Source organism: Bos mutus, chromosome 11 (assembly GCF_027580195.1).
Source record: "Bos mutus isolate GX-2022 chromosome 11, NWIPB_WYAK_1.1, whole genome shotgun sequence".
NCBI classification, from domain to species: domain Eukaryota; kingdom Metazoa; phylum Chordata; class Mammalia; order Artiodactyla; family Bovidae; genus Bos; species Bos mutus.
In genome coordinates, this window is record NC_091627.1 from 85,586,075 (window position 1) to 85,599,477 (window position 13,403).

Genomic DNA, 13,403 nt, shown 5'->3' on the forward strand with positions numbered 1-13,403 from the left:
AGGATGGACTGGTTGGATTCCTTTGCAGTCCAAGGAACTCTAAGAGTCTCTCCAATACCACAGTTCAAAAGCATCAATTCTTCAGTGCTCAGCTTTCTTTATAGTCCAACTCTCACATCCATACATGACCACTGGAAAAACCATAGCTTTGACTAGACGGACTTTTGTTGGCAAAGTAATGTCTCTGCTTTTTAATATGCTGTCTAGGGTGGTCATGACTTTTCTTCCAAGAAGAAGAGTTAATTTCATGGCTGTAGTCACCATCTCTAGTGATTTTGGAGCCCCCAAAAAACTTTGCAGAAAGCAGCTTGATTTCAGAATGTTAGCTCTTCACTTGGCAAAACCAGTTGAAGAATTGAATTGGGAGGTTACTTAGAAAAAATTCTGTCTTTATAAAGATTGATATCAATAAAAATTTATGGAGTACTAATTCACTTTAGAGACTTCTAAGTTCTTCTTTTACTCTATTTTGCTAGTGACTAAAAAGACAAATCAAAAATTGTTAAAGTGATTAGTGATAGGTGAAAGTTAAAAGTTTCTCAACTTTTAATAAATAGACCTGTAAGATGGCAAAATGCCAAGATCAAAATAAGAATCCAGGATTTCCAAACAGAATATTCTGTCTGCCATACATAAAGAATCTCATTTGAATTTAAGACACACTATTACCTTAAGCTTTAATGATCTGAATTACAGTGATGATAGGACTACTGTGATGGCTTATTGGGATGAATATAGAATGGGAGATGGGTTGAAGTCACTTCGTTAGCTCCCAAAGGAAGAGTTTAGACTGTGACAGTAAGCATAGTAATTACACTCTGGAGAATAAAAAAGTTCAAGGATGTGTACCTCAGAGGAAAGTGCCAGAGCCTTGAGGCTTCTGTAACAGTAATGTCCTGTGTCTTATTTAGCTAAGCTGCTGCAGTAGAGTGAGAATTTTAGGTTTAGTTTTGGGAAGTAAATGAAAAGTAGTAGGTTCTGGGACTTCCCTGGCGGTCCAGTGGCTTGTACTTCCACTGTAGGGAGCTGGGGTTCAGTCCTTGGTCAGGGAACTAAAATCCTGTGTGTCAGGCAGCAGAGCCAAAAAAAAAAAGGTAGGTTTTACTGCCCTTTGGTTTTAACAAGTGACTTTTTTTTCGTGTTAGTACATAAAAGTGAAAAGTGTTGTTAAGAGAGCCGTAAGCCCAACCAAAGCAGGTGTCTTGGCTCTGCTACCAGCATGCTTTGTGACTTAATCTCTTTGGAACTCAACTTGCTACCTGTCACATGAGATGGTTGGATTAGATGATCACTGTGATCTCTTAGCTCATTAAAAAAATAATACTTGAGCCCTATCATGTGCTAGGTGCTGTTCTTGGTGATGGGGATATAATAGTTAAAAAAATTCCATACTTAAAAATGTGTGATTCTGCATGATTCAGCACTTTATTTTCCCTCTGTGAAATTGAATACAACTTTAAAGCTTGCAGTTGCAGCCACATCACCAACTCAGGTGAGCTTGAAACAAAAAGGGGTATAGGGAGTTTATCGGTCCATATAACTATGAATGCCAAGTTGTGCCATAGTTTTAGGCATTTCGTGATCTAGGGATTTAGATGAAGTCATAGGGACTAGATTCTGTCTCTTTCCATGTTTCACCTTTGTGACTCTGCGATCCCATAGACTGTAGCCTACCAGGCTCCTCTGTCCGTGGCATTTTCCAGGCAAGAGTACTGGAGTGGGTTGCCATTTCCTTCTCTAGGGGATCTTCCTGACCTGGGAATCAAACCCAGGTCTCCCGCATTGCGGGCAGACACTTTACCCTCTGAGCCACCAGGGAAGCCCCTATTTCCTCTATGTAATGATAAAGTTAGGCCTACATTGTTTTTGCTAGCAAATAAAGAGAACACAGTCTGTCCCTCAATGTCTGTAACTATCCCCTCGGATAAGCCATTTTAAAAAAATATCTACCTACTCCTGACGAGTCACTGGACTACTTCTAAAGTTGGGAAGTTACAACTGTGTGAGTGAGAATACCAGTGGAATAATTTGGGACTGGGGTGTTTTTGTTTGCTTGTTTTTGTGTTTAACCAAAAGGAGGAGGAGAGAGTTTTGGGTAGACAAAACCATAGGATTTCTACCACATGAGCAAAAAGATAGATTATTTTTTAAAAAGTTGTTTGAATCATATGACTCTTCATTTTTAATCTTAGTTATATGATCAAATGTACCTTAAAACTTTGAATAGGAAAATTAAAAGACTTCCTGTATTTGGGATCTGCTCTATTGTAAGGAAAGAAAAGACCAAGCTATGTGATTGTTTGACTTGAAGACCATGTACTAGTTAACTCTAAGCATAACGTAAGTTAAAAAAAAATACTTGCATCTGTCCCTTGAAACTAGTTGGTCCTTCACCTATGTGAAGTATCCAGAGTAAAAGGGGGGGAATAATCTTAAATATCTAGACATCTGCACTCATTTCTTGGTACTACTTTGATAAATTCTAATGTATCCAGAAAACAATTACCAGAATAGAGAAGGTACACAAGATCATAATCATAAGAGGAATGACAAGAATCTGGGGGATATTTGGCCTGAAAGGTAAACTTCAGTGTGATTTCAGAAATCATTACAAATAGAAAGGTTATGTAAAAGAGGGAAATGAAGATAAGGATGGGGGTGGCAATGATTAATATTTATTGAGCTTTTGTTCAGTAACTACATCTGGCACCGTGCTCAACATTTTGTACTTGTCCTTTTTATTTGTTGTAATTTTAAGTGATGAGGATTTCGTTTTCTTATTTTTTTACAAGTGAAACTGAGCTTCAGAAGGGTTAAGTAAGTAGTGTAAGATCACAAAGCCTATAAATGTCCAAAGATTCAAACACTGATCTGACTTCACAGGCCATTTTGTATAGGAAGCTACAGGGAGACAAATTTAGATGCATATTATGAAGAACTTTCTAAAAATGTAATAGTCTCTCAAGGTTTTTCCCTGTCATTGAGGGTGTTTAAGGAGAGGCTTATAATCATCAGTTGCAGTGGTTCTGTGCACATTGGGTTTTGGAGGATGAGTTACTCAATTTGAGGTTGTTCACTTTTAATCCTATATAGGAGGACAGAGAATGTTGTTTGGTGTTGCACATGTGTTATGCATGGAAATGTTGGGAAAAGCAAAAAAAGCCTGAAGACATTGTACATTGCCTTTATGAGTTTAGTTTCACTGTGTCGAGAAATGTTAGTGGACCCTTCTCATTTCTCTCATTGTGGAAGCTTCATTTGTACTCTATACAGCTTCCCTTCTCTTTAGTTGAGCCTGGTTTTCAATCAGCAGTAGTCAAAATTAGCACTCAACGTTGATATTATTGGAGTTTGTCTTTGAGGTAGCCTTTGAAGAGGGGCTGGGTGTTTGTAACTGGTCTGTAGCTTGCCGAGAGGATCAAAAAATGCCTCCATTACAGTTCACACAGTTTACCTAAAGAAGGGATTGAGTGATTAAAAAAGAAAACAAGCACATGTAAATTGAAGGCATGCCTCCATTTGCTTGGTTCTTATTTAGAATCTCGTTTCTAGTCTGATAAATAGTAGATATAAATAGACTAGGAGAGAGCCTAGATAACTAAACATTTGAAGTGGACAGAATAAACTTCTATATGAGAAACTCTTTAAGCCTTAGAAGACATAGTCAAAATTTTAATACGTGGATGGGGTAAACAGTGCTGACTTACCAATTTAAGATTGAGATGCATAGTATGATGCTTAAAGGAAGTATTTTTAGGGTAGCAAAAGAAGGTCTGAAGATGATTTCAGATTTCTTATCACCAGTATATAGTATAAAGAGTTGATTTAAGAAAATGTTAGTATTTGGGGGGAAAATGAGGGGTATAGTGAAAATATAGTTTGAAAAGATATCTTTAATACATCAGTTTTATTTTTGGAAACAACCGTAGGGTTTGTTTTTTTTCTTTTCTTTTTTAAATAAACTACAGAAAGGATGAGAAAATTTTAAGTTCAAGAAAAGGTACTAATTTAGAGAAATGTCAAGGTAGGTAAACTCATGAAAGGCAGAGTCATTGAGTGGGAATAAGGGACATATATAGGGGTTATGGGATATGTTCTCAGCCTTGACGTGAGATATCTCAGATATGATCATATCTGAGATCATATGATACAATATCATATGATCATATCAGATATCTTAGAGATGATTATCATATCTGCCTCTAAGTACCATACTGATTGCATTTAACATCTTTCATAAAGAATGACTTAAATTTTGATGTTTCACTTAGGAAATATAAAATCAGATCTTCAGAGAGATTTAAAAAGTGGTCCTATAGTCCATTTCTTTGTAAGACCAGTTTGAAAAATACTCTTTTTTTATGAGTTTATTTTCCAGATACTCGTTATCTATGTTGGGAAGGGAGGTAGGAAGAAAGAAGTGTCAACTGATTTGGCAGTATTATTAAAGTAGGTGTTGAGTTCATGAACATTTTTTATATTGTTCTTCATACTTTTTTGTAGGTCTTAAATGTTGTTCAGTCACTCAGTCATGTCTGACTCTTGCAACCCCTTGGACTGGAGCCTAGCAGGCTCCTCTGTCCATGGGATTTCCTAGGTAATAACATTGGAGTGGGCTGCCATTTTTTTGTCCAGGGGATCTTTCCCACCTAGGGATCGAACCCATGTCTCCTGCAATAGCAGGTGGATTCTTTACCACTGAGCCACCTGGGAATACAAGAATTTCCCAACTTTTAAAAATGTGTAAAATGTTTAATTACGTATGTCCTTCCTCTAGATTCAGCAGTTTTTAACATTTTACCCTTTGAGATTTTATCTCTATATACATACTTTTTCCCCCTATACTATTTGAAAGTAAATTGCAGATATCATGATCAGTTCAGTCGCTCAGTTGTGTCCTACTCTGCGACCCCATGAACTGTAGCATGCCAGGCCTCCCTGTCCATCACCAACTCCCAGAGTCCACCCAAACCCATGTCCATTGAGTCGGTGATGCCATCCAACCATCTTATCCTCTGTTGTCTTTCCCAGCATCAGGGTCTTTTCCAATGAGTCAACTCTTTGCATCAGGTGGCCAAAGTATTGGAGTTTCAGCTTCAACATCAGCCCTTCCAATGAATACCCAGGACTGATCTCCTTTAGGATGGACTGGTTGGATCTCCTTGCAGTCCAAGGGACTCTCAAGAGTCTTCTCCAACACCACAGTTCAAAAGCATCAATTCTTCAGTGCTCAGCTTTCTTTATAGTCCAACTCGCACATCCATACATGACCACTGGAAAAACCATAGCCTTGACTAGACGGACCTTTGTTGAGAAAGTAATGTCTCTGCTTTTTAATATGCTGTCTAGGTTGGTCATAGCTTTGTTTCCAAGGAGTAAGCGTTTTTTAATTTCATGGCTGCAATCACCATCTGCAGTGATTTTGGAGCCCAGAAAAATAAATTCAGCCACTGTTTCCACTGTTTCCCCATCTATTTCCCATGAAGTGATGGGACCAGATGCCATGATCTTCATTTTCTGAATGTTGAGCTTTAAGCCAACTTTTTCACTCCTCTTTCACTTTCATCAAGAGACTCTTCAGTTCTTCACTTTCTGCCATAAGGGTGGTGTCATCTGCATATCTGAGGTTACTGATATTTCTCCCAGCAGTCTTGATTCCAGCTTGTGCTTCCTCCAGCCCAGCGTTTCTCATGATGTACTCTGCATATGTTAAATAAGCAGGGTGACAAAATACAGCCTTGACATGCTGCTTTTCCTATTTGGAACCAGTCTATTGTTTCATGTCCACTTCTAACTGTTGCTTCCTGACCTGCATATAGGTTTCTCAAGAGGCAGGTCAGGTGGTCTGGTATGCCCATCTCTTTCAGAATTTTCCACAGTTTATTGTGATCCACACAGTCAAAGGCTTTGGCATAGTCAATAAAGCAGAAATAGATGTTTTTCTGGAACTCTCTAGCTTTTTCGATGATCCAGCAGATATTGGCAATTTGATCTCTGGTTCCTCTGCCTTTTCTAAAATCAGCTTGAACATCTGGAAGTTCACAGTTCACATATTGCTGAAGCCTGGGTTGGAGAATTTTATGATAGTTCATCCTTAAATACCACAGCTTTCCTAAGAATAAGGATATGCTTTTCATATAGCCATTACCATCATAATGGTACCTTAGACAATCAGTGGCTTCCCTGATAGCTCGGTTGGTAAAGAATCCTTCTGCAATGCAGGAGACCCCTGTTTGATTCTTGGGTTGGGAAGATCCACTGGAGAAGGGATAGGCTACACACTCCAGTGTTCTTGGGCTTCCCTTGTGGGTCAGCTGGTAAAGAATCCTCCTGCATTGCAGGAGACCTGGGTTCGATCCCTGGGTTGGGATGATCCCGTGGAGAAGGGAAAGGCTACCCACTCCAGTATTCTGGCCTGGAGAATTCCATGGACTGTATAGTCCGTGGGGTCAGAGAGTTGGACACGACTGAGCAACTTTCGCTTTTACTTTTCAGACAGTCAGTACTTCTATTATTTAATATCCTGTCTATAATTCAGTTTCTCCAGTTTTTCCTAAGATGACTTTTATAGCAATTTTTATCTATTATAAAATGAAACTTCACATATTGCATTTGGTTGTCTGTCTTCAATCTGAAGTCTTCCTTCCACTAATTTTTGATACTTTTTGAAGAGCCCAGACCAGTAGAGTTTTATTTTACACTTTCACCTTGGCCAGCTCATTCTAAGGATCAAAGGAGATAGCTATCTTATTTCTTGTAGTTTATTATTGTCTAATTATTTTTAGAATAAAACTTGTTATTTGTATTTTGTGTTGTCTTTAAATTAGGTTTTTAGGTATTATTTAGAGCTTTCTTCCTGAATTATTGTCATCCAGTAGTATTTAAGAGCTTGATGATGATAGTGTCCATTTGGTTGTTGAGTTTCACCAAGACAGTCTCATTTGTTTAGGCTGCTAATAGAATATTGGTATACATAGGGTACAATTAAAATGATTCATTTCAGACTTGGTGGCATGTAATGAATATCGGGTTTACCTTAGAAAAGACTCAGCATAAGCAATTCAAATGAAATTCCCTGGACTGAATTAATATTTTCAAAGGACTCAATTTTGACAAGAGTGTCAGAGTAGTCTCATGGTTACTTATATACTTAAATTAGATCTTTAGATTCTGACATTTTTAATTAGCTGGGCACAAGACTGTTACAGTATTTTCTAACAGCGTTTATAATAAAGCAAAGTTGGTAGGTCTTTAAAAATAGCCATAAAGGGATTTAATTTTCTTAAAATGATTCTTAAGTTTTAATGGTAAAACGTGCTCTTTTAGATTAGAAGGAAAAACCTTTCTTGTCGTTTGTAGGAGAAAACCTTTTCCTTTAATAGATTTTTTGGTTATATATATGAATTGTACATGGGTTTCATTCCTTTCATTTTAAAAACTTTTTAATTGGAATATAGTTTATGTATAATATTATGTTAGCTTCAGGTGTACTACATAGTGAATTGACTTTGCATACATTGTGAAATGATCACCATAATAAATCTAGTAACCATCAGTCCCTTACAAAGTTATTATAATATTACTGACCATATTTTTTTATGCTGTGTATTACGTCCCATGGCTTATTTACTTTATACCTGAAGGTTTGTACCCTTTAATCCCCTTCACCTATTTCACACTCCTCCCCTCCCAACGTCCATTTGTTCTCTGTAACTGTGAGTCTATTTTTGTTTTGTTTTGCTTGTAGGTTTGTATTGTTTTTTTAAATTCCACGTAATACCCTTGAGCTCCATTCATGTTGTCTCAAACAGCAAGATACTTTTTTTTTGCTGAGCCTTGGGGCACGTGGAATCTTAGTTCCCCGACCATGGATCCAACCTGTACCCCTTACAGTGGAATTACTGAGTCTTAACCACTGAATTGGCAGGGAAGTCCCCAGATTTCATTTTTATGGCTGAATAATATTCTTTATCCATTCATCTGTTGATGGACAATTACATTGCTTCATTTCCGGAGTGAGGTCATTTCTGAAGCGATGTAAGAGTGGTGCCCAGTGGCTATTTGTATATATAAATCTTTGACTTACTAGAGATTCAGTAAGTAAATGAGAGCTATTTTCATTTTCAAGCTAATTCTCCTACATGGTCCCTTTTAAAATAAAGTATAAGACTGTATATTTTAAAGCTTCTTGCTGGGCATACTCAAAGATACACAGTATTTCACAGAAGCCCAGGGAGGCTTGTGTTTTTTGTTTATTTGTTTTTGGCTGTGCCTGTGCTGCTTGTAGGATCTTAATTCCCTGACCAGGCCCTGGCAGCGAAAGCACCCAGTTCTAACTACTGGACCAACAGGGAATTTCCAAGGCTTGTATTTTTGAGTACTCCTTGTTCAGCAGGAGATGGTTGTTGTTGTTATTCAGTTGCTGAGTCGTATCCGATTCTTTGTGACCCCATGGACTGCAGCCCACCAGGCTTCCCTGTCCTTTACCATCTTCCAGAGCTTGGTCAAACTCATGTCCATTGAGTCGGTGATACCATCCAACCATCTCATCCATGGTCGTCTCCTTCTCCTGCCTTCAGTCTTTCCCAGCATCAGGGTCTTTTGTTACGTGTAGGCTCTTCGCATCAGGTAGCCCAAGTATTGAAGCTTCAACTTCAGCATCAGTCCTTCCAATGAATATTCAGGGTCAATTTCCTTAGGATTGACTGGTTTGATCTTGCACTCCAAGGAACTCTCAAGAGTCTTCTCCAACACTACAGTTCAAAAGCATCAATTCCTGGGTGATCAGCCTTTTTTATGGTCCAGTTCTCACATCCATACTGGTACTTCAGCAAAGATGGTACCTTGTATAAATTTGTCAAGTGTACTGAGTAACATCAAATTATGGTGGAACTAGATAATCAGTTAAACAAGGTCAAAAGATGATACTCATCTATATCGAAGAAAAATAGAGTGTATACCCTTATATTAATTGGGACTTTTTGTTCACTTTTTGTGATTTCAGTTTGATTTGGGATTTTTATATAAGTGTTTGCTTTTTAATGCAGAATCAGATTTACTAAAAGATGCAATTTAGACTTTTAAGTAGAAATTATTTTATCTTGCTAGGAGGCTGGTGGAAGTCATCATAAAGTTTCTGTTTCACCCGTTGTCCATGTTCGAGGACTCTGTGAATCTGTGGTGGAAGCAGACCTTGTGGAGGCCCTGGAAAAATTTGGGACAATATGGTAAGGCCAACAGGGACTCGATATAGATTGTGGAAACAGTGCAGAGAGCAGACTTCGTTTTCTTGCTACAAGCCTTTATGCTTAGCCATACAATATATTGTTTGCCTATAACTGTATTTCTTTGAAACCTGAGTCTTTCTGAGATTAATTTTTAATTTTAATTTTTCTGAGGTGAATTTTTGTGGATCATGATCCCATCTCCCTCCTCAACCAGATTGTGTGTAACACCGATTATTGCATCTTTCATCTGATTTTCAAATGAATCCATGATTCCTTCTTAAATACTGTTTTAAGCCATTGAGTTAATTAATTATGCCCTTTATCTTCAGAGTTTCAAGTAGTGGTACTTAAATACTGGGGGTTTTTGGTTTGTTTTAGTTTGTTTTGAACTATTTATTAATTGGCAATGAAAAGGGGGTAGACTAAAGGGTAGGCATTATTTGCTTAGTGTGAGTTGCTGTGATATCATGAGTGGTCAGTGTTTTATCCTAGCTTATTTTCCTTTTGTGTTTTGTATTCACTCATGCTCTTCCTTTACAGCTGGTGTATACTAAGAATACTGACTTACATGAAAAACGTGATTTGAAAAATGAATCTGCTGCCCAAAATAGACACTTAAAAAAATTCTTTCTAAATTGAAATATGCTTGGCTGTTCTTTTCTTACTATGGATAATATAGAATTTATTACCTTTTTTTCCATTGATGAATACATTTGGGGTTTTTGTTATAGGCAACAGAGACTATACAGACTAAGTCATAATATATAACAGGAGAGAAATTTCAATATATTTGCTGAGATCATTTGACTGCTTCAATTTTATAAAAATTTATGTGGAGTTTTGAGTATTGAAAGAAGATGGTGAGGGAGGGATCAGAGATTCCAGAAGAGAGGAATCATTTCTTCAAAGGAGCATCAGTAGTGTTAGGTGATACCTTCCATCATGGCATCTTGTTAATTTCTTGGTGACCTCAATGAGAGGTGGATGACTTAGCAAACTTATTACCCTTAACTTATGGACCTCAGAAACCGCTGTTAACATTTTGTTTATGGTTGGAGGTACAAATTGGAAAACCACATGGACATAAATAAAAGTCCATTTCTTGAAATATCACTAATGACTGTATCACTTCTTAGTCATTTGGAATGGATATTGAAAGTTAAGTTTGTCTGGAGAGTTACACTGTATTGGAGCAGACTCCTTAGACGATACTTAGACTTGCATGTTGACATTGATTCACCCAGTCACCACTTCCAGGTGGTGTGTTGTCTCATGGAGTTAATAAAGAGACTCCATGAGACAATGAGGTTATCTCTGGATTTTTATTTTCTTCTGTTCTTATGTATTTAGGGCTTTTTAAGTTATTTTTTTACAGCCAAGAAATACTGAATATTGTCAGGAAACAAGTTGGTGAACAAATGAAGTTGGAAACTTTAGGGAAATAATAACTATATTGATATTTTGATGTCAATTATTACCATGAACTGGATGTTGGGGATTAAAGAAATAGAACTGTTTGTTTAAGGTTGTGATTAATTTGAATTACTTTTGAGTGGCTCGTCAATTTTTGGACTCTATACTGTTTGATATTTAGTCTTATGGTAATGTGTTCCATATGAATTTTATTTAGTTAATTTGCATAGTACATCATTCTGCCCTCAAGATTTGTAGTTATGTGGATAGAAAAATCGTGAAATAATTTGAACAAATTAGTGTGTAATTAAAAGTTTAATTGGCATAAATATGTACAATAGGAGTTTCAGTTGTGTGAAATGATCTTGAATAAGATATTTGCTACCAAAGCTGAAAGAAGTTTGAATAGCCTCCTATGAGGGGTAGGTGTTTGCTTCAAAATGTTACATTTATAGAAACTTTCCATATTTTTTTGTTTGTTGATTTATTTGGTGGTATATGTGAGGGCAAATATAAAGATTATACAGAAACTGCTTGTATTAAAAAGATGAGTCACCAAGTTCAATATATAGTAAGTTTATACTTAAAAACTAGATGTATAGGAAAGAAGTTCAGAAGAAACCGTAAGATGTTAAAAATAAGTCAGGATAATTGCTATTTTTTGTCTTTATTTAATCAAAAGAATATTTAAAAATATATCCTTATAAGTCTCTTCTCCTCCCTTCTTTCTTTCATTAAAGGAAAAAATACTAGGTAGTGATTAGCTATTCCAGTTTGAATTTTAAAACAAAACTTTTGAGACCTGATTTATGTAGTAAATCTCTTGCTTCCTTTTGTTATTATTTAAAAATCAGTAAGCATGTTTAAGCTATAAGTTGAACATACCTACTCTACCATATTTCTTGTACTTTTTATTTTTTCTCTCTTTGGTCTTCCAGTGTTTCTCATATTGTACTTTGAACTTTTTTTTTTAAATTATGTACCCCAGAATTTAAGTGAATTATAAAATGCCTGTGACATTCTAATTTTCCATTCCCTGTCTTTGTATGATGCTACTTTTCCTGGGTAACCTGTGTAACATTTAACTCTGTGCTTCTAACTTACTGCTTATTGTAGCTATAGAAAGCATTTTTTTTTCAACTACAAACAGATAAGTCTATTATAATAGGCCAATAAAGAATTTATTTTTTTGAACCTTTTTGATTTTTCTGTGTTTCCAAAGACCCAAAGGACATTATTAACATATTTACTTGGTGATACCACTTAGCTTTAAACCAACTTAGATTTATGAGAGGGAGAATATTTATTATTCTTAAATTTCTTTAGCATAGACCGAATTCTGGTGTTTTCTATTTTTTTGTATACAAAACTTTAGAACCTCAACTAGGAGTTTGAGTTTCTAAAAGGAATGTTTCTCTCCTGAAATTTATATCTTGCATTTATAGTTGGTAAAACTAATCCCAGGCGTTACTGTTTCTGTTTTATTCTTCAGTTTTGAATGATGTGGGCTGAAAGCTAATAAACCTCCTAGACTAACAAGTATTGATTGAATACCTGTCATGTGCCAGGCTCTTTGTTTCTAGATGCTGAGGATGTAAAGATGAATGAGGCAAGGCAAACAATTTGTATGCAGGAACTGTAATCTTGACAGCCGTGTTCCCAGTTGTATAAACAAGGAAGCTGAAATTCTTAAGAAATTACATAATTTGCTAGGCTACAGAGTGGTCTGTTTCTTACTAAGAAATGGCTTGCCAGTTTTTGAAGTGTGGTTAGTTCTGGATGCCTGATTGAGAAGCAGTGCTGTCACTGAGTACCTGACCTCATGTTATTTCTCTGGCCTTCTGCTCTTATAAAAAGCACATTGACTGTATTTAAAAATATTTTTAACACCCTTGTTTCTGTGAATAGAGGACATGGTTCCCTGTTCTTATCCACGTGTTCTGATTTCTTGCTAACCTCCCTTCATCTCTAGTTTTTTTTTGACACGTACACACTGCTTTATTTGTTTTCGACTGCATTGGATCTTCATTGCTGCACAGGCTGTCTCTAGTTGCAGTGAGTGGGGACTGTTCTCTAGTTGCAGTACACGGGCTTCTCATTGCAGTGGCTTCTCTTGTTATGGAGCACAGGCTCCAGGTCCCCAGGCTTCAATAGTTGTGACTGCTAGATATTTTCTAATGCTGCTTATAAGTGGCAGCCTGAGGAATAAAGTGCATGGGATTATCAGTAACTGATAACAGAATTGTGCTTGAGGAGGGCATGAGGTACATAAAAGCTTTTAATCACAAGAGGACCTTTCAAACATATACCATCTACCCGGTATACCACAATTTATTTGGATAATTTAAGAGTTTACTAACATTGGGTGTAGGTAGTGAAGACTACTAGCCTGTATGATTTGAGACATTTTAAATTAAAGTCTGCTTTTACTTGAGAAAAATGTTAATTAAACTTGCTATATTAAGGTATTCGTTCCCTATCTTCCTTTCAGCTATGTGATGATGATGCCATTTAAACGGCAGGCTCTGGTAGAATTTGAGAACATAGATAGTGCCAAAGAATGTGTGACGTTTGCTGCAGATGAACCTGTGTACATAGCTGGTCAGCAGGCTTTTTTCAACTATTCTACAAGCAAAAGGATCACTCGGCCAGGAAATACTGATGATCCATCAGGAGGCAACAAAGTTCTTCTGCTGTCGATTCAGAATCCTCTTTATCCAATTACAGTGGTATGTATTTTAGTAAGACAGACTAAATTAAAAG

General features: G+C 36.7%; 1 protein-coding gene across 2 annotated transcripts in view; it reads left to right on the forward strand.

Annotated features, from left to right (window-relative positions):
* The window catches only part of HNRNPLL (heterogeneous nuclear ribonucleoprotein L like), a 38,332-nt gene that overhangs the window by 3,430 nt on the left and 21,499 nt on the right, over nucleotides 1–13,403 (forward strand). For both annotated transcript variants that reach the window (XM_070379709.1, XM_070379708.1), the window contains exons 2-3: nucleotides 9,109–9,227; nucleotides 13,132–13,369. In XM_070379709.1, the coding sequence (XP_070235810.1) occupies nucleotides 9,109–9,227; nucleotides 13,132–13,369 (357 nt within the window). The remainder of the gene's footprint in view (nucleotides 1–9,108; nucleotides 9,228–13,131; nucleotides 13,370–13,403) is intronic.